The 21,070-nt window shown below is 47.0% G+C and overlaps 2 protein-coding genes across 5 annotated transcripts in view; one reads left to right on the plus strand and one right to left on the minus strand.

The window, feature by feature from the left end:
• The window catches only part of LOC118888708 (pseudouridine 5'-phosphatase), a 73,501-nt gene extending 72,050 nt beyond the window's left edge, over nt 1-1,451 (minus strand). Inside the window, exon 1 of the mRNA XM_036840083.1 lies at nt 1,305-1,451. Coding sequence (XP_036695978.1) covers nt 1,305-1,374 — 70 coding nt within the window. The 5' untranslated portion in view covers nt 1,375-1,451. The remainder of the gene's footprint in view (nt 1-1,304) is intronic.
• Nucleotides 550-21,070, plus strand: part of STS (steroid sulfatase) — a 177,593-nt gene continuing 157,072 nt past the window's right edge. Inside the window, exon 1 of one of the 4 annotated variants that reach the window (XM_036840078.1) lies at nt 550-908. The gene's annotated coding sequence lies outside the window, so the exon portion shown is untranslated. Of the gene's footprint in view, nt 1,111-1,223; nt 1,336-21,070 lie in introns of those variants that run through there. The other 3 variants (XM_036840080.1, XM_036840081.1, XM_036840079.1) reach the window with 3 other exon arrangements.

Here is a 21,070-nt window from a genome sequence, read left to right on the forward strand (position 1 = left end):
TCATGGGGGCAAGGTCACACTCCCCCTGTAAAATGAGCACAACATCGCTTATATTTAGAATCAGATCGATCTGGAATCACTTCTCAGCTCTGTTCCTTATTAGCTGTGTGACCTTGGGCAAGTAACTTTACCTCTCTGAGTGGTGCCGATTTTGTTTTTAATTAGTCAGTGCAAACATCTCCTCTCACCTTGCAGGGTTTTATGAGACGCAGCACTGATGTATGCACACCTCCACCAGGTTAGTAGCCTACGTAGAGCATGCAGACATTTTGTAAAGTCCTATGAAGCCCTCCGGAGACAATGAGGTCAGAACGCGTTTCCTAACCCTGTAGCACCGCGTAGTGTCATGAAACATACGCCCAAGCTGTAGGGTAGAGCTCAGAGCAGTTCTCTCTTGAGTTATAAGTGCAGCGTTTTCTACGAATTCTACTTGAATTTACCTCGGTGGGTGAAGTTCATGCCTACCACCATCGACTACGGGGCTGTTCGGCGCACACAGGATTGTTAACCGCTCAAAGCCACAGCACGGGTGTGCACCTCAAACTCTCCGGCACTTGGGTGAAAATGCAGATTCTGATTGGGCAGCTGTGGGGTGGGGACCCGGGCTCTGCACTGCAAAACTGCTGCTCCCCGGTGATGTCCCTGCTGGGAGTCACTCGGACCAGCCAGACTGCTGAGCGGGGCTCCTCCGCCGCCTCCGCGCTACAGATACTTGGGTCTGGAGCAGTCGCGGTGGCGTGGAGCGGTCCTGTGCACTGCGAGAGGTTCCGCGGCATCCCGGCCGCTGCCCTCTGGACGCCAGTAAACTCCCACCCTCCACCTAGGCCGCCCCAAACGCCTCCAGACGTCGGCAGAGGCCCCCAATTCGGCGGGTGGAGGACCCTGCCCTGTAGGATGCTACGAGCAAGGTGCGTGCACCTCGGGGCAGGCCGGCAGGGATCCTGGAGGCTGGGGTGCAAACGGGGAAATGGAAGCCTGGCTGCGCGCGCAGCGGCCGCGGCCCCCGAGGCCCGACGCCAACCTCCCGCCCGCGCGGTGGTCCCAGAGCACCGCGCCCTCACGCGCCGCCCCCCACGCACTCCGTCCCCACGCGCGGCGCGGCCGCCGGAAGTAAGTGCCACGGGCGCCGTCGACGCCTCAGCCACGAGCGCGGCCGGCCTGACGTGGGCCCTGCACCCCCGCCGCCCGCCAGCCCGGGGGCCCCCGCACACCGCCCCGCCGCGGCCCCCGCCCCGGAGAGCCTGTGCCCCCCGCCCGCGCCCTCCCCGGACAGCCCTCGCGGGAGGCGGCCGCAGGCTACCCACCCAGAAGGAGGCCGTCCAGGTCAAAAAGCAGGTGGGTGACGGGACGCAGCGGGGGCAAGGGCGCCGCCATTGTGCCGCCGTCTCGGCCGAGTGGGGGCGGGGAACAGGCGCGCGCACGCGCGCTCCGGGCCTCCCCGCGCTCCCCGAGCCGTGCTGCGCACGCGCCGCCCCGGGCCTCCTCGCGCCCGCGCCCGGGGACGCTCTCGCGCCCGCGCGCTCCGGGAAGCCCTGTGCGCCCCGAGCCGATTTGCGCACGCGCGCCTCAAGCGTCCTCGCGCGGCCCCTCAAAAATCGCGCGCCCTGAGCTTCCGCCGCCCGGCGCTTGCCTTCGTCTGGCCTCATTGCGAGGCTCCTGGAATGCGCGCCCGGAGCCGCTCCCGCGCACGCGTGCTCTGGGCCTCACCGGCATGTCCTGCGCACGCGCGCCGAGGATGGTCACCCCTGCCGTCGCCGCGGGGCTAAGAAGTGGCACGCGCGGGCGCGACAAGTTTGCCCGCATCCACCCCTTCCCCCCCGCCCCCGCGCTCACTTTACACCGGTAAACGGGCTGGGATGCTGAGTCAGGGAGCCGAGCAGAGCCGAGTTCCTAATCTGGGTGCCAATGCCTGGCTCGAATTTGGAAAGGTCACGAGGAAGGGGGGCGGGCGTGGAGGGACGACGGCGCATGGGGTTGATGGAAGGAGTGCATAGCTGCTCAGGTTGGCATCCTTGAGAGCCACCAAGTAAATGGGTAGCCAGGTGGCCTAAGTTACGGGGTTCCCCGGTGGCTTCGTCCCGGCCCGGAGCGCCCGTCCCTAGACGCCTGGCAGGTTTCTGTTTCAGTGTTGCCCGCCCGGCTCCCTGCGTGCCTCGTAGGGCGCATACGCAGTGGCGCGCGTGTCCGCATCCTTTGCGCCTGTATCCCCCGAGCATCCCTGGCTGGTCCATTCTCCCAGAGCAACCCCACGCCGAAGTTTGATAGGAGAGGGCCGAAATAATAAGATGTTTTAAAATGCTTTGCCGTTTTTGCCTTTATGTCTCATCTGTCTTTGATTGCTCTGAGTTTTCTTTTTTCCCCCCAAACTTTCGGAAGGCAACCTGAAAAGCATTCATTTTTTCGACCATTCTCAGGAATACTTTCCCCCACCCCGGTTCTATTTAGTGTTAGTTGGCATTGCATATGCATGTTTAAGCATAAAGATAGGATTTTTCAAGAAGCAGAAGTAAAGTTTCAGAGACTTTAAAATCTGAGCGTTGTGTTCCTGGTGAAGTGCGTAAACTGCACTCGGAGGCACCTGAGTTCAGCAAATGTATCAACCATAAGCAGTAAACCTCTGTGCCTTCGTTTCCTCGTGTGTAAAACAGGGGTGTTAAATGACGCAAGGCAGGTCAAGCTGTTGGAACTGGCAAATAGTATATGCTCAATTCATTTATGTGTTTTTAGAGCTGTCGCTGTGAGACACATTCCCTGTTTTTACTCCAATCATGATTTCCCATTGAGGACCCTGGACCTCAGAGATGGCAGTTCATCAACCAGTTAGTGGAGGGACGGTGACCCAAATGTGCTAGGTAGGCTCTTGTATCAAAGCACCACAGACCGGGTAGTCTCAACAACAGGAAGGTATTGCCTCAAGCCAGAAGTCCAAGATCAGGGGGTCAGCAGGGTTAAAGCCTTCTGAGGAAACGATTGGTTCCAGGCCTCTGCTTGGCTTGTACACAGCGGCCTTATTCCTCTATCTCATCATATTGTGTTTTCTCTATGCATCTATTTCTGTGTCTAAATCTCCCCTTTTTATAAGGACATCAGTCATATAGGATTGCCACCCAGACTCATGACTACATTCTAAGTTCATTACATATGTCAAGACCCTGTCTTCAAGTAAGGTCACACTCTGAGGTACAATGGGTTAGGACTCCTACACTATTTTTTTTTTTTTTGAGGGGGGACACCATTCAACCTGCAAAAGATTTATTCCACAAATATCGGGCGCATACTGTGTGTCCATGCTCACCTGCTGGAGCCTTTAGAATTCTTGCTCTCAGTTTCTTTCCATTCTTGGAAACAAATGGACACACAAAGGAGAGAGTTCTTTTTCTCTCCCATGGTAACAATGTGGCATCTGTTCATTCCTTAGATAAAAGGAGCATTTTAATTTGTTTATTTATTTTGTGCAGTCTTTTTTTTCTGACAACTTGATTAAGATATAATTCACATACCATACAAATCAGCCGTGTAAAATCGTACATTTTAATGACTTTTAATACAGTCACAGAGGTGTGCATCCTTCCCCATAATACGTCAGTGCTACTCTCTCACTTCGTCCCAGCTTCCCCTTCCCCTGCCCCATGCTCTCAAGTCTGCTTTCTACGTCTGCGTCTTTATTCCTGCCCTGCCACTAGATTCATCAGTACTGCTTTTTTAAATCGCATATATATGCAAAAGGATACGGTATTTGTTCCTCTTTCTGACTTACGTCACTCTGTATGACAGACTCTAGGTCCATCCACCTCACTACAAATAACTCAATTTCGTTCCTTTTTATGGCTGAGTAATATTCCATTGTATATATGTACCACATCTTCTTTATCCATTCGTCTGTCGGTGGACACTTAGGTTGCTTCCATGACCTGGCTGTTGTAAATAGTGCTGCGATGAACATTGTGGTATGTGACTCTTTCTGAATTATGGTTTTCTCAGGGTATATGCCCAGTAGTGGGATTGCTGGGTCATATGGTAGTTCTATTTTTAGTTTTTTAAAGAACCTCCATACTGTTCTCCATAGTGGCTGTATCAGTTTACATTCCCACCAACAGTGCAAGAGGGTTCCCTTTTCTCCACACCCTCTTCAGCATTTATTGTTTGTAGATTTTTTGATGATGGCCATTCTGACCAGTGTGAGGTGATACCTCATTGTAGTTTTGATTTGCATTTCTCTAATGATTAGTGATGTTGAGCATCTTTTCATGTATTTGTTGACCATCTGTATGTCTTCTTTGGAGAAATGTCTATTTATGTCTTCCACACATTTTTGGATTGCGTTGTTGGTTTTCATGATATTGAGCTGCATGAGCTGCTTGTATATTTTGGAGATTAATCCTTTGTCAGTTGCTTCATTTGCAAATATTTTCTCCCATTCTGAGGGTTGTCTTTTCGTCTTATGGTTTCCTTTGCTGTGCAAAAGCTTTTAAGTTTCATTATATCCCATTTGTTTATCTTTGTTTTTATTTCCCTTACTCTAGGAGGTGGGTCACAAAGAATCTTGCTGTCATTTATGTCATAGAGTGTTCTGCCTATGTTTTCCTGTAAGAGTTTGATAGTGTCTGGCCTTACATTTAGGTCTTTAATCCATTTTGAGTTTATTTTTGTGTATGGAGTTAGGGTGTGTTCTAATTTCATTCTTTTACATGTAGCTGTCCTGTTTTCCCAGCACCACTTATCGAAGAGGCTGCCTTTTCTCCATTATATATTCTTGCCTCCTTTATCAAATATAAGGTGACCATAGGTGTGTGGGCGTATCTCTGGGCTTTCTGTCCTGTTCTGTTGATCTATATTTCTGTGTTTGTGCCAGTACTGTACTGTGTTGATTACTGTAGCTTTGTAGTATAGTCTGAAATCAGGGAGCCTGATTCCTCCAGCTCCGTTTTTCTTTCTCAAGATTGCTTTAGTTATTCGGGGTCTTTTGTGTTTCCATACAAATTGTAAAATTTCTTGTTCTAGTTCTGTGAAAAATGCCATTGGTAATTTGATACGGATTGCACTGAGTCTGTAGATTACTTTGGGTAGTATAGTCATTTTCACAATATTGATTCTTCCAATCCAAGAACATGGTATATCTCTCCATCTGTTTGTATCATCTTTGATTTGTTTCATCAGTATCTTATAGTTTCTGAGTACAGGTCTTTTGCCCTCCTGAGGTACGTTTACTCTAGGTATTTTATTCTCTTTGTTGTGATGGTAAATGGGGATTGTTTCCTTAATTTCTCTTTCTGATCTTTCATTGTTAGTATATAGGAATGCAAGAGATTTCTGTGCATTAATTTTGTATTCCTGCAAGCCTTACCAAATTCAATTGATTAGCTCTAGTAGTTTTCTGGTGGCATCTTTAGGATTTTCTATGTATAGTATCATGTTATCTGCAAGCAGTGACAGTTTTACTTCTTCTTTTCCAATCTGTATTCCTTTTATTTCTTTTTCTTCTCTGATTGCTGCAGCTAGGACTTCCAATACTATGTTGAATAAGAGTGGTGAGAGTGGACATCTTTGTCTTGTTCCTGATCTTAGAGGAAATGCCTTCATTGTTTCACCATTGAGAATGATGTTTGCTCTGGGTTTGTCGTATATGGCTTATATTATGTTGAGGTAGGTTCCCTTATGCCCACTTTCTGGAGAGTTTTTATCATAAATGGGTGTTGAATTTTGTCAAAAGCTTTTTCAGCATCTATTGAGATGATGGTACTATTTTTATTCTTCAGTTTGTTAACTGGTGTATCACATTGCTTGTTATGCGTATACTGAAGAATCCTTGCATCCCTGGGATAAATCCCACTTGATCATGGTGTCTGATCCTTCTAATGTGTTGTTGGATTCTGTTTGCTAGTATTTTGTTGAGGATTTGTGCATCTATATTCATCAGTGATACTGGTCTGTAATTTTCTTTTTTTGTAGCATCTTTGTCTGGTTTTTGTATCAGCATGATGGTGGCCTCATAGAATGAGTTTGGGAGTGTTCCTTCCTCTGCAGTTTTTTGGAAGAATTTGAGAAGGATGGGTGTTAACTCTTCTGTAAATGTTTGATAGAATTTGCCTGTGAAGCCATCTGGTGCTGGACTTTTGTTTGTTGGAAGATTTTAAATTACGGTTCAACTTCATTACCTGTAATTGCTCTGGCCTATATTTTCTAATTCTTCCTGGTTCATCTTGGAAGGTTGTACTGTTCCAAGAATTTGTCCATTTCTTCCAGGTTTTCCATTTTATTGGCATATAGTTGCTTGTAGTAGTCTCTTATGATCCTTTGTATTTCTGTGGTGTCAGTTGTAATCTCTCCTTTTTAATTCTAATTTACTAATTGAGTCCTCTTCCTTTTTTTCTTGATGAGTCTGGCTAAAGGTTTATCAATTTTGTTTATCTTCTCAGAGAACCATCTTTTAGTTTGATTGACCTTTGCTGTTGTTTCCTTCATTTCTTTTTCATTTATTTCTGATCTGATCTTTATGATTTCTTTCCTTCTGTTAACTTTGGGTTTTCTTTGTTCTTCTTCTTCTAATTGCTTCAGGTGTAAAGTTAGATTGTTTATTTGAGATTTTTCTTGTTTCTTGAGGTGAGCTTGAATTTTATGATTTCCCTCTTAGAAGTGCTTTTGCTGCATCCCGTAGGTTTTTGGATCATCATGTTTCTGTTGTCACTTTTTTCTAGGTATTTTCTGATTTATTCTTTGATTTCTTCAGTGATCGCTTCGTTATTTAGCAGTGCACTGTTTAGCCTCCATGTATTTGTGTTTTTCACTGGGTTTTTTTTTTCCAGTAATTGATTTCTAATCTCATAGCTTTGTGGTCAGAAAAAGTTGCTTGATACGATTTTCAATTTTCTTAAATTTTCCAGGGCTTGATTTGTGGACCCAAGATGTGATCTATTCTTGAGAACATTCCGTGTGCACTTGAGAAAAAAATTGTATTCTTCGCCACTTTTGGGTGGAATGTCCTAAAAATACAATTAAATCTATCCGGTCTATTGTGTCATTTAAAGCTTTGTTCCTTATTTATTTCTGTCTGGATGGTCTGTCTATTGGGTGTAATGGGGTGTTAAAGTCCCCCAATATTATTGTGTTTACTCTCTCGATTTCTCCCTTTATGGCTGTTAGCATTTGCCTTATGTATTGAGGTGCTCCTATTGTTGGGTGCATAAATATTTACAATTGTTATGTTTTCTTGCTGATTGATCTCCTGTGATCATTATGCAGTTCCTTGCTTACCTCTTGTAACAGTCTTATTTTAAAGTCCATTTTATCTGTTATGAGTATTGCTACTCCAGCTTTCTTTTGTGATTTCCATTTGCATGGAATATCTTTTCCATCCCCTCACTTTCAGTCTGTATATGTCCCTATGTCTGAAGTGGGTGTCTTGTAGACAGCATATATATAAGGGTCTTTGTTTTTGTAATCCATTTAGCCAGTCTGTGTTTTTTGATTGGAGCATTAATCCATTTACATTCAAGGTGATTATCAATATGTATGTTCCTATTACCGTTTTCTTAATTGATTTGGGTTTGTTTTTGTGCCGTCTTTTTCCTTCTGTGTGTTTCCCACTTAGAGAAGTTCCTTTAGTATTTGCTGTAGAGCTGGTTTGGTGGTGCTGAATTCTCTTAGCTTTTGCTTGTCTGTAAGGCTTTTGATTTCTCCATCAAATCTGAATGAGATCCTTGCTGGGTAGAGTAATCTTGGTTGTAGGTATCTCCCTTTCATCACTTTAAATGTGTCCTGCCACTCCCTTCTGGCTTGCAGAGTTTCTGCTGAAAGATCAGCTGTTTACCTTATGGGGATTCCCTTTTATGTTATTTGTTGCTTTTCCCTTGCTGCTTTTAATAATTTTTCTTTGTATTTAATTTTTGAAAGTTTGATTAATATGTGTCTCGGCATGTTTCTCTTTGGGTTTATCCTGTATCGGACTCTCTGCACTTCCTGGACTTGATTGACTAGTTCCTTTCCCATGTTAGGGAAGATCTCTTCAAATATTTTTTTCAGACACTTTCTTTTTCTCTTCTTCTTCTGGGACCCCTATAATTCGAATGTTGGTGCGTTTAATGTTGTCCCAGAGGTCTCTTGAGACTGTCCTCAGTTCTTTTCATTCTTTTTTCTTTATTCGGCTCCCTCGCATTTTCTCTTCCAGCTCACTTATCTGTTCTTCTGCCTCAGTTATTCTGCTATTGATTCCTTCTAGAGTATTTTTAATTTCAGTTTTTGTGTTGTTCATCACTGTTTGTTTGCTCTTTAGTTCTTCTAGATCCTTGTTAAAAGTTTCTTGTGTTTTCTCCATTCTGTTTCCAAGATTTGGGATCATCTTTACTATCATTATTCCGAATTCTTTTTCAGGTAGGTTACTTATTTCGTCTTCATTTATTTGGTCTTGTAGGTTTTTATGTTACTCCCTCGCCTGTAACATATTCTTTTGTAGTTTTCGGTTTTTTTGTTTTGATGGGTGGGGCTGTATTCCTGTCTTACTGGTTGTTTGGTCTGAGGCGTCCAGCACTTGAGTTTGCAGGCAGTTGGATAGAGCCGGGTGTTGGTGCCGAGATGAGGACACCCAGGAGGCCTCACTCTGATATTCCCTGGGGTCTGGGGTTCTTTATTCAGTGGTTTGGACTTGGAGCTCCAACCACAGGAGCTTGGGCCCAACCTCCATCCTGGGAACCAAGATCCTGCAAGCTGCACAGTGTCACCAAAAAAAAAGAAAAAGAAAAAAGAAAAAAAGGAGCAGTACAATAAGAAAGAATAAAAAACAAAATAAAATTAGAAAGATAAAAAATATATTAGGAAAAATAAAAATATAATTGAAACAATTACAACAGTGTAAAACAAAACCTCAACAGAAAAAAGAAAAAAAAAGGGGGGGGGGGGAACAAGCCAAAAGGAGCAGAACAATAACAAAGTATAAAGAATAAAATAAAATTAGAAAAATAAAATATTTTGGACTTACTTGGTGGCGCAGTGGTTAAGAATCTGCCTGCCAAGGCAGGGGACACGGGTTCAAGCCCTGGTCCGGGAAGATCCCACATGCCGTGGAGCAACTAAGCCCGTGTGTGACAAGTGCTGAGCCTGCACTCTGGAGCCCGTGGGCCACAACTACTGAGCCCACGTGCCACAACTACTGAAGCCCGCGCACCTAGAGCCCGTGCTCTGCAACAAGAGAAGGCATAGCAATGAGAAGCCCGTGCACTGCAACGAAGAGTAGCCCCCGCTCGCCACAACTAGAGAAAGCCCGCGCACAGCAACAAAGACCTAACGCAGCCAAAACAAAATTAATTAATTAATTAATTAAAAAAAATTTTTTTAAACAAAAAGAAATGATTTATTAGAAAAAATAAAGATATAAATGAATCAACAACAATGAATCAACAAAGTAAAACAGAAACCCCAATCTAAAAGAGGAAATAAGAAAAAAAAACCCAGAAACCTTGGCTGTGGGGGGTGGAGTTGATGGTGGGGGTGGAACTAGGCAGGGGTGGGGTTTAGCGTGGGGCGGGGCCTCTGCTCAGGACCTGCGCAGAAGGGGAGAGGCAGCACGTGGAAAGGAGGGCCTCTGGAGTGGAGTTCGGGAGTTTCGGGGTAGGGCCCTGGGTGAGGTGTGTGGGTGGGGTTTAGATCCAGCACTTTGGAGGGGGTCTCAGAGGGGGTCTCCGAGTGTAGAGGTAGGGCCCTGGGTGAGGTGTGTGGGTGGGGTTTAGATCCAGCACGTTGGAGGGGGTCTCAGAGGGGGTCTCCGAGTGTAGAGGTCAGGCCCTGGGTGGGGCTGCGGGGGCGGGGCTTGGGCTCTGAGTGGCAGGAGGGAGGCTCCGAGGGCAGAGGATTAGGCCCAGCAGCCCAACAGGCCCCCCAGTGCTAAGTGGACAGAGACAGTGCCGGCTGCATTCCCTTCCGCTCCTCCGCGCCCCCCCCAGGGTCTCCCCCATCCCCGCTGGACCCCGAACCACAGGTGGGTCCCGCTGGGTGTAGGAACTCCTCCTGTCCCCCAGCCGCCCCTCAGGGGGCGCCTGTCCCGGAGGTCCGGCCTTTACTTGTGCTCCCCCTTCCCTCCCTCCCTCTCCCTCAGGACCCTCGTGGCTGGAGGGGGCCTGGGTGGGCAGAGGATCAGGCCTGGGGATCTCCATAGGCTCCTGGCAGGGGAAACCTGGCCACGCTCCCTTCTGATCCTCTGCCCTCCCAAGGGTTCCCATTTCCCCCCTTCAGGCAAGGAATCCCTTCCCCTTCCCCAGCCGCCCCTCGGGGGCCCAGTCCCGTCCCCACCTCTTCTCCTCCCCCAATCACTCCCTCACTCCCTACCGGCCCCTGGGGGTCCTGCCGTCCCCTTAGGTGTCCGTGGTCCCCCACCGGTGCCTGGTAGGTGCCCTAGTTGCGCGGAGATGCGAATTCTGCGTCCTCCGAGTCCAGTCCGCCATCGTGACTCCGCCCCCCAAAAAGAATATTTTTAAAAGGGAAAAAAAAAACCCTCCAACGCCAGGGTGAAGAATTGGAAACAGCAGGGATAATGCCGGAGATCTCTATGTTAGGAAAAGTTGGCTCCTTAGAAGGAGCTTAGGGTGTTGCCTGGGTTTTGAAGCTTCCTAAAGATTTGCTGCAAAAATAAGCAAACACATAGGTACAGGTGATGAGGGCATCAGACATCCTGGTACAGAGATCCTTGGAGAGCGTCCGCCTTGCCCTGGTGCCGTGGCTGCCACACTGGGCATGTCTGAGCAGACAATCCAGTTTGTTGACTTCCAGGAACCAAGGTGCTGGCAGAGGGTTCCCCCCCTCACAGCGGCTAAGCTGACAAAATCTCACGGCAGTTGTGGAAGAGATGCACTGGGGAACTTCTCCCACAAGGCGTGAAAACATGGCCCAGATCATTTTTTTTTAAGTATTATTTTCCACACTCTTCAGAAACATCTCTTGTACACGATGGAAGATGCCTTTCGCTTCAAAACAACAACAACAAGAAGACTGAGTAATGCTTCTTTGTCACAAGGTAGATTGAAAAAAAATGAAAATGTGTTCAATTAAAGTAGTTTCTACACAGGTCACTAGGTCCTGTCTAGCTTTTCATAATTCTCCTAACAGTCAGAGATGGATACACACAGAACTTCTACGAAGAGGGAGGATGACTTTCTTTCCATGAATTACATTTTATTTTTGCAAAATTGTCTTTTCCCTGTGGCACGAAAGCTTACTTTTCCTGACAACTTTAAAATGCTACACAGATAATCCAGTAAACTGTAATATGATGGTGTCGAAAGCTCATGTCTGATGGCACAAATAAAAAGACGATCCTTTCTCACGCAATGTATAAACTTACACATGCCATTTATTGTAAAAGAAAACACATATATACATATATGTATATATGCCACTCTCTGTACTGTCCTAACTTATTTCAGCTTCCTTATTTTGCTGTCTTGGTTCTTCCATCTATGTGTTTGCTTTGTGTGCTGTATTTGGAAAGCTGCTTAGAGCCCAAGTTATCTTTGGAAGCAGTCCCAGGCCTGCAGTTTGCGCTCAGCAGCCCTGATTTCCTTCCCTAGCTCCGTCTACCCTGGTCCTAGGATGTGTGAAATTCACGACTGATACCTGTCCTGCAGGTTACACTTGCAAAGCCCCACAGCGCCTGAGCTGAGTCTCAAAGGGCTGTGTTGATTCAAGACCCGAGGAACATTTGGGGCTGCTGGTGACAGGACCAGTCGGGCTTTGCGGTGAGCTTGGAGATGCCAGGACGCCTTCTCCAGTTGCAAGGGTTCCATGCTCAACTTTCCTTGAGCTGGAGCAGTCACATGGGAGCAGCTTGAAATTTTAAGGTGCAACAGATGGAGGACAGACATCAAAGTACTGGTGTCTTGAGTGAAACTTTGACCCTCTTTATATATCCATATAATGGCATATCTGTTATATATATATAATATATATTTTAGATATATATATTTACTTGTATTCCTTATGGATGGATATAAATATACATAAAGTATATCCATCCATATATAAGGTATATGCATATATAAAGTGTAAATATACATAAACGTATATATTCTTTCTATTTAATAAGATCAAACTCTAAGCAGCACACAATAATAAAAACTTAAGCACTCATGACCTCTTAGGTAAGTGCTAAGGGTAGTTGTCTGTCAGCTTCAGAGACCTGTAAATTCCTTGTTGTTGGTGAGAGAGGCTTACTAAGAAATTGTGTTAGTCAGCTTGGGCTGCTCTAACAAGGTATGGACCGGGCTGCTTAAACAACAGACGTTTATAGTTCTCGCTGTTGTGGAAGCTGGAAGTCCGAGATCAGGGTACCGGCAGACTTCAGTTCCTGAGGAAAGACTGCTTCTTGGTTCTTGGATGACTGCCTTCTCTCTGTGTCCTCAGATGGGGTAGGAAGATGGGGGTGGACGTCTGGTGTCTATTCTTAGAAGCACATTATTCTTACCATGGGGGCTCCACCGTCATGACCTCATCTAAACCTAATTACTTCCCTGTGAGTTATAAGAAATACATATCTGGTCTTTTTTTTTTTTAACATCTTTATTGGAGTATAATTGCTTTACAATGGTGTGTTAGTTTCTGCTTTATAACAAAGTGAATTAGTTATACATATACATATGTTCCCATATCTCTTCCCTCTTGCATCTCCCTCCCTCCCACCCTCCCTATCCCACCCCTCTAGGTGGTCACAAAGCATGAGCTGATCTCCCTGTGCTATGCAGTTGCTTCCCACTAGCTATCTATTTTACGTTTGGTAGTGTATATATGTCCATGCCACTCTCTCACTTTGTCACAGCCTTTGTTCCATTTCAGGCAGCTCCTAAAACCTTTGGAATTTCCTAAGTGAGGAAAGAGATCAAGGTGTCTTTTGTTATGTTAATGAGGTGACTTTTGCAAAGCCCCTAATTGTGAGGACCTGTTGCCAGGGGAACCAGTTGTCTGATTAGAGAGTTGGAAGGTTCAGTTTCTGATTAGAGGGAAGGTTCAGTTTCACCCCCAACTCCGAGGAGGGGAGAGGGGCTGGAGGTTGAATCAATCATATGTGGCCAATGATATAATCAATATGCCCGTGTAATGAAGCCTCCGTAAAAACCCCGGGTTTGGAGCTTCTGGGTCTGTGAACCCCGCGGAGGTGCTGGGAGAGTTATGCCCTAGAGAGGGCATGGAAGCTCCGTGCCCCATCCCCGTACCTGCCCTGTGCATCTCTTCCATCTGGCTGTTCCGGAGTCATGTCCTTTTATAATAAACCAGTAAACAGTAAGGTAAGCTGTTTCCCTGAGTTCTGTGAGCCACTGCAGCAAATTAATCAAACCGGGTTGTAGGAACCTCTGATCTAAAACTGGTTGGTCACACGCACAGGTGACAGCCTGGACTTTAGATTGATGTCTTAAGGCGGGTGGGCAGGGGGAGGTGTTCGGTGGAGGGGGGCGACTTTGTGGGACGGAGCCCTTACCCTGTGGGATCTGAAGCTATCTCTGGGTAGATAGGTCAGAGTTGAGCTGAACTGTAGGACACCCCACTGGTGTTGGAGAATTGCTTCCTGGGGTTGGAAAACTCTGGAATTGGAATTGATATCAGAAGTAAACTCCCATGGCCCTAATGTATAGCACAGGGAACTATATTCAATATTCTCTGGTAAACCATAATGGAAAAGAATATGAAAAAGAATGTATAGATGTATAACTGAGTCACTTTGCTGTACAACAGAAATTAACACAGCACTGTAAATCAACTATACTTCAATTAAAAATAAATTTGAAAAAAAAAAAAAGAAGTAAACTCCAAAAGATCCCATCTCCAAATATCATCTCATTGGGGGTTAGGGCTTCAAGCTATGAATTTTAAGGGGACACAAACATTCAGTCCATTTTGTTCTTTAAAAAATTGATAACCCAGGTCTTTTACTTACTTCTGTCCTACGTCGAGTGACCAGGCTGTCCTGGCGTGCCTACAACTTTACCACTTTCGCGCTGAAAGCCCTGCATCACAGGAACCTTTCAGCCACAGGCTCGTGGGTTCCCTTTGCCAGCCTTCCTCAGCTGTCACCCGTGGTAAGGTGCAGTTAGAATATGATCGAGCCCACGGCCTCAATAAGGTAGAGAAAGGGCGACAGGCGTGAGCCCGTCTCTCCTGGCATTTAAAGCAAGGCGGGTTTGTGGTTGGGCTGGTGACGGAAGCAGACATTCCTGTTAACAACCACGTGGACGTGCCTGTGATGACCGGAAATGCAGGTCATCCTGCAGACCTCTGGCCTCAGGGTCCTCGTGGGCCGACGTTCTCTCCCAGACGTGGCACCGCAGGCGGCCTTTAGGGTGAAACAGCAGGCTCACCAAGGAGAGTTTGCAGGTGACCACACAGCCTTAGCACATAGGAAGGGACGCAAAGAGATAAGTGTTGAACTGAGGTTTTAGAACCTACAGAAGCCACTCGCCCATGTACCTTTAGTTCAGGGTTTTCCCCCTTGGCATTATATATATTTGGGGCAGGAAGGTCGTTATGGGCTGAATTGTGTCCTCCAAAATTCAGTGCTGAAGCCCAAGCCAGACACCAGGACCTCAGAATGGGACTGTATTTGGAGATCTTTAAAGAGGGGATGAAGGTAAAATGAGGTCATTAGGGTGGGCCCTGATAGGGTTGGTGTTCTTATAAGAAGAGGAGATCAGGACACAGACACACACAGAGGGACGACCACGTGAGGACACAGGGAGGAGATGGCAGTCTACACGCCCAGGAGAGAGGCCTTAGGAGGAACCAATTCTGCAGACACCTAGATCTTGGGCTTCCAGCCTCCAGGACAGGGAGGGAATAACTGTCTGTTGCTTAAGCCATCCAGCCTGTGGTACTTTGTTATGGAAGCCCTAGCAAAATAATGCAATAATTTTCACTGGGGGGGGAGGGGTGTTTCTGTACATTGTAGGATATTTAGGAGCCTCCCTTGCCTCTACCCACAAGATGCCAGTAGCAAGCATATCTGTCTATCCATTCTTCTGTCTGTGCATCCATCTATCCATCTATCCATCCATCCATCCATCCATCCATCCGTCCATCCCTCTATCTTTATTTCTATCTGTCTGTACATACACACATGCACACATATATAGGGACTCATATGTGTATGGAATCCCAGTAGCCTAATGAGTCAGGAAAGCAGGGTAATAGCTCAGAGGTTCTGCCCTGTATATGCAGTCACCTTCCCCATGTCCCTTGGCTCCAAGAATTCATGACCCAATTCAAGAACTCTCTGTCCTGGATTCAAGAAGGATTTTTTTAAAAAAAAACACATACTCCCTGTACAGCTAAAACATTTCACCGATTCATTTTGACAACATCTTCCTGACGACAGCATGCTCATTGCTGCTTAGAAAATGTGTCCTTTCTCGCTTTTAAAACACAGTTAAGTGTCCTGCTAATTAACACTTTCCTTATAGACACCAGATAAGTAAGCTGACCGTCACTTGCCAAAGTCTCTCAGCTCCTAGAGGAGCTAGGGTCTGTCTGTCTGGTGGCCAGTCTGCTGTAGCTGCCATCCGTAATCTGCCTCTGCCCCATCCTTGTTTTCACGTCTGTGAGGTGAGAGTCCCATCCAGCGGAGATTGGTGGTAGGTTGGGCTCGGGCCTGGTGCTCTCTGCGGCCGTCTGTGGACAGGTACCTGCCTTGCCCGCACAAGCCTTGCCCGCACCCTCCAGCCCGAGGAGATAGGCTTCTACATCACATTCAGGGTCAGGGTGGACCCAAGGGGGCACCTTTCCTGACGATGCTGGGAAACGAAAAGCTCTGGCTTCCGTATGTAGCTGGCAAGGGAGTGGGGACCGTGGGATGTGGTCCCCTCCTCCCACCTGTTTCCCCCAAGCCCCGGGAACCCCGGAAGGGAGGCCTGACATGGATGACTGCATTTGCCTCTCGTGGCGTTTTCCTCCAGGATGCTGTTAGTATTTTGCGGGAAGGTCATTAGTCTTGACCTCCTTTGCGGTCAGAGTACCACCTGGAGGACCTGCCTTCAAGAGAGGAGCCCCGTTTAGTGCTCGCAGTGGTAGACGGCAAAAGTGGTCCACAGACCCACGGCATCAGCGCCATCTGGGACCTTGCCAAAGATGCGGACACCCAGGTGCCACCCGGCCCTCCTAAATCAGCATCTGCATTTCACCCAGGTCCCCAAGCGGTCTAGGCCACTGACCCTCCCCTCCTGGGGCATGAAGGACGCTTCGTGGTGGCGTGCAGGCATGTGAGAACCTCGACGTGTGATGATTTTACGTAGAAAACAGGAAATCAGTTAGGCCTTACTAGCATTTATTGTGTGTGTGGATCCTGGCCAGTGATCTCCATGGGGGATGGCCGCGTGTCCCCGTGGGTCCTCCAGCTGTCTAGCGAGGGGAGTGTGGAAAGACGTCCATGCCCCAGATCGATTTATTTGATTTCAGCATAATGCAATGTGCACATTAGCGTGAAGCATATTTACAGCGTTTCAAACATTTTTATTGAAGCATAGTTGACTTACAATATTATATAAGTACAGCTTTTATTATTTAACTTTTACACCAACCTTCAGGAAATGGACAGAGGTCTTAAAGTCCTACAAAAGGAGTACAATGCAGGTTCAGGTTCTTAAGAAGAAAAGGGAACTTCTGGCATGAGCTTCGTAGCATTCACTGATGAGGGAAAACACGTTTGCTAACACACACAGCGTTCGCACCTAAGTCGATAGCCCTGTGCAAAGTCACATGTATGGACCAAGGCTGAATGGTCAACAGTGGGGGTAGTGAGGCACATGTTTGAACCGTACGCTGTTTCAGAATTCCCTCTGGCCCTCAGACCCTATGATGACCACCTATGACCATGGACACCTGAGGGAGGGGCCTGAGGCTCCCCTCTACCTCCCCCTCGGGAGCGCTGCTCACTGCTAGGACTCATGATGCCTACTGAGTTCTCTTGCCCCCCCTCTTTCCTTCCTCCTGTTGCAGGAAGGGGACCCTTCCAGGGCCTGAGAGCGGGCTCTTGTCTAACATTCAGAAATGAATCGTCTGAGGAGACACACGTGCTGACAAAGCAAGAGACTTTATTGGGAAGGGGCGCCCGGGTGGAGAGCAGGAGGGTAAGGGGACCCAGGAGAACTGCTCTGCCCCGTGGCTCGTGGTCTCGGGTTTTATGGTGATGGGGTGAGTTTCCGGGTTGTCTCTGGCCAATCGTTCTGACTCAGGGTCCTTCCTGATGGCGCGTGCATCACTTGGCCAAGGTGGATTCCCCGAGAAGGATTCCGGGAGGTTGGTAGGACCTGTGGACAGGCATCTCCTCTCTCCTTTTGCCCTTTCCCGAATTCTTCCGGTTGGTGGTAGCTTGTCAATTCCGTGTTCCTTACCAGGACCTCCTGTTCTAAGAGAACTCACCCCAGTGGTTACTGTCGGGCCCGGCCAGGGCGGGCGGTTTCGGTCGGTGGTTCCCCTGACTCTCCCTTCTCCCCTTGCTCCCTCTTCCTCTGTCTCCCGCTCTTCTCCCCCCTCCTGATTTTTGGGTCTGGCTGAATCCTCTGGCCTACCCCTTGCCTCCAGGACCTGTTAGGGGTGCTGGTGTCCACAGCAGACGTGCCCGGGCATCTGGGTCCCTTCTGTCTCCTTCCCAGATTCACAGGAGGGGTGCCCAGGGCCCTGCATGCCGAGTCTCCTGTCCCCGGGGCAGAGTCACTGCTTGGCCTCCCCGGCACAGGGGCTACTTCAGATGACACCGCTGGCTTATCAGAAGGGCCTTGGTTCCACGTGACGTCTTAGCAAGCCTGTCTGTTCTCAGAAACACGTACTCAAGGCAGATAAGGAGAGCCTCCAGGAAAGAGCGATGACAGTTCCGGGTTCAAAGTGGCTTTCTTGTTTCCTAACAACTGCAGTAATTGCCACCAGCCTTCAAAGGACTGGCACATGCCCACTACTTTAGAAACATCTCTTATTTCATTGTCTCTATGAGAGAGGCAGGTGATGTAATTCACCTTATTATATCAATGAGAAAACGGAGCTCCAGAGAAGTGAAGTCCACCCCCCACCCCCGCCGGGTCACACAGCTGAGAAGGCACAGGGAGGGTGCATCTTGCTGCCTCTCAAGGAACCCACAGGCAGAATTACCTATTTCTATATTCTTCTCTGTGTTTTTAAAGTTTCTTATACTGTGGGTAATCAAAACCACATCCCTAATAGACGACTAATGTGAAAATTAAATACATTCATGATGCTATCTATCCTTCCATCCATCCATCCATCCATCTGTCCTGGAGACCACCAGCAAAAAACTGTAAGAAAAAAGGAAAAAGAAAGGTCCAAAAACAATAAGCCAGAAGAAACATTTTTGTTTTTTATTTCTACCATTTGAATGTAAACCCATAACGGCAGCAGCAGTCGTGTCCGACTGTGACCTTATTTATTTGAGCGCCTCTTAGCCCAGCCAAGCCCAGAGAGGCAGGTTTGGTCCTGTTCAGCCTGACCAAGCGAACCACAGTTAAACAAAGAGCAGGGGGGAGTGGAAAGGGGGCTTCTGGCTACCTCCTCTCCCTCCCCAAGATGACACAAGCCTGGAAGAAACAATGCACCTTGCATCATCCCTCTGAAATTCACAAGCCACATGTCACTCAAAATGCTTCGTACCTGAGGTCACGGATACTTTTCTCATTTTTTTTTTTTAAACCTAGCATTTCCCAAGCACATCACACATACTCTCTAACAAGGAAGTAATATCTGTTAACTTCCCATTAGGTTGGATCTCCGCCCCTCCACCCTCATGCTTTTAGAAGTGCCAGACTACTGGTGTGCTTGGGGTCCACTGGGACCCTCCAGCTCTCTCTAACTACCAGCTGTCCTGAAGCAGTCATTTAGTATGAACTTTGGATCTAGGCAATTCATTGTGATACCCAGAGCATTGAAATACGAGTAAATTTACGTATTAAATTGTATGGAAACAGAATCCAAAGTACCTGCAAGAGTGAAGATTTAAGAATCATAAGAGGCTTCCCTGGTGGCGCAGTGGTTAAGAATCCGCCTGCCAATGCAGGGGACGCGGGTTCGAGCCCTGGTCCGGGAAGATCCCACATGCCGCGGAGCAACTGGGCCCTTGTGCCACAATTGCTGAGCCTGCACTGTAGGGCCTGCGAGCCACAACTACTGAAGCCCGTGTGCCACAACTACTGAAGCCTGTGCGCCTAGAGCCCGTGCTCCACAGCAAGAGAGGCCACGGCAATGAGAAGCCCGCACACTGCAACGAATAGTAGCCCCCACCGCCCCCAGCTCGTGGCAACTAGAGAAAGACGGGGCACAGCAACAGAAGACCCAACGCAGCCAATAAATAAATTAAATAAATAAATAAAATAAATCTATTAAAAAATATATATGATTCAAATTCGGTAAAACACAATTAAAAAAAAAAAAGAATCATAAGAGGAATGGGATATGTGTGTGTATGTGTGTGTGTGTGTAGACATGCACACACATTTATGTTATATATGTAAATAATCGAGTTGTGTGTATGATTTTAAACTTGAACTGTCTTTACATAAAATTTAAAGGTATTTAACTTATAAAGACACACATTCTTATATGTTACACATTCTTATATGTTATGTATTAGATACAAATAATTGTGTGTTTAAGAAACCTAAGAGGAAAGGTCATTACATATCATTTAAACATACTTGATTTGCATACATCATATATTATAAGTAACTAGACATGTGTGTTGCTTCAAGAAACTTGGGTGAGGGACTTCCCTGGTGGTGCAGGGGTTAAGAATCTGCCTGCCAATGCAGGGGACACGGGTTCGAGCCCTGGTCCAGGAAGATCCCGCATGCCACAGAGCAACTAAGACCGTGCACCACAACTACTGAGCCAGCACTCTAGAGCCCGTGAGCCACAACTACTGAAGCCCACGCACCTGGAGCCCGTGCTCCACAAGAGAGGCGACCGCAGTGAGAAGCCCGCGCACCACAATGAAGAGTAGCCCCCGCTCGCCGCAACTAGAGAAAGCCCGTGCGCAGCAACAAAGACCCAACGCAGCCAAAAAGAAATAAATAAAATAAATAAATTTATTAAAAAAAAAACTTGGGTGAAAGTTCTTTCTGTATAATGTATGGTGTATGTGTGTATGTGTAAATAAAATTGCACAGGCTTCAGAGCTGTGTAATAAGTTAAGCGGAGTAGATGGATCAAACAGTTATAGTCAACGTATTTTGTTCTTTTGTGGGCACTTTGCAATCGGGTGTGTTTGTTGGCGGCCGTCATACGCACATACACAGAAATAACATTTAAAAAGCATGTTTCAGCCCCATTTCCTGGGGCCATTTACCCTGAAAGGGCCTCAGGGGCAGTCAGTTCCCATGACTCCCCCCTCCTGGAGTAATCAGAATGTCATTTAAAGGAAGGTGATTTACTACAGCTCAATTTTGGGCTTAATGATGAAGCGATAACTTCAAGCCCCGAAAAGCAGTATATCAAGGACAAGGCTGTGATTAGCCCAGCTCATGAAGAACGGGCAATGCATGGTAATTAAAAACCACAAATGACCAAAAACACCCACCCTGAAATGACTCAGAATTTTATGTCTTCCTCTGTTGATCAGCCCCCGTCCACTTTACTTGTAGCACCAGAGGAAGCGTATGTAAGTGGGGTCCATGCGCGTTTTGCCCCTTTTCTGCCCAAGAACCTTCCTTTTAGTCTCCACGGAGGGTCTTAGGACTAGAGATAGGAGAATGCTTGTGATATTCTAGCATTGCTGGGCTTTGTTGTCATTTTTTATTGAAGGATAGTTGATGTACCGTGTCGTGTTAGTTTCTGCTGTACAGCAAAGGGATTCAGTTATACATATATATCTATTCTTTTTCATATTCTTTTTCCATTATGGTTTATCCAGGATATTGACTATAGTTCCTCGTGCTATACAGTAGGACCTTGTTGTCTATCCATCCTATACATAAGAGTTAGCATTTCTGAGCTTTGGAAGGTGGCACTGGCTTGCTGGAGAATAGCTGAGCCCGTCCTGAGCTGCAGAGCTGCAGAGCTGAACCTGTACCTCCAGAATGCACGTACTTGATCCCGTGCAGAGACA

This window comes from Balaenoptera musculus, chromosome X (assembly GCF_009873245.2).
Source record: "Balaenoptera musculus isolate JJ_BM4_2016_0621 chromosome X, mBalMus1.pri.v3, whole genome shotgun sequence".
Classification (NCBI taxonomy): Eukaryota; Metazoa; Chordata; class Mammalia; order Artiodactyla; family Balaenopteridae; genus Balaenoptera; species Balaenoptera musculus.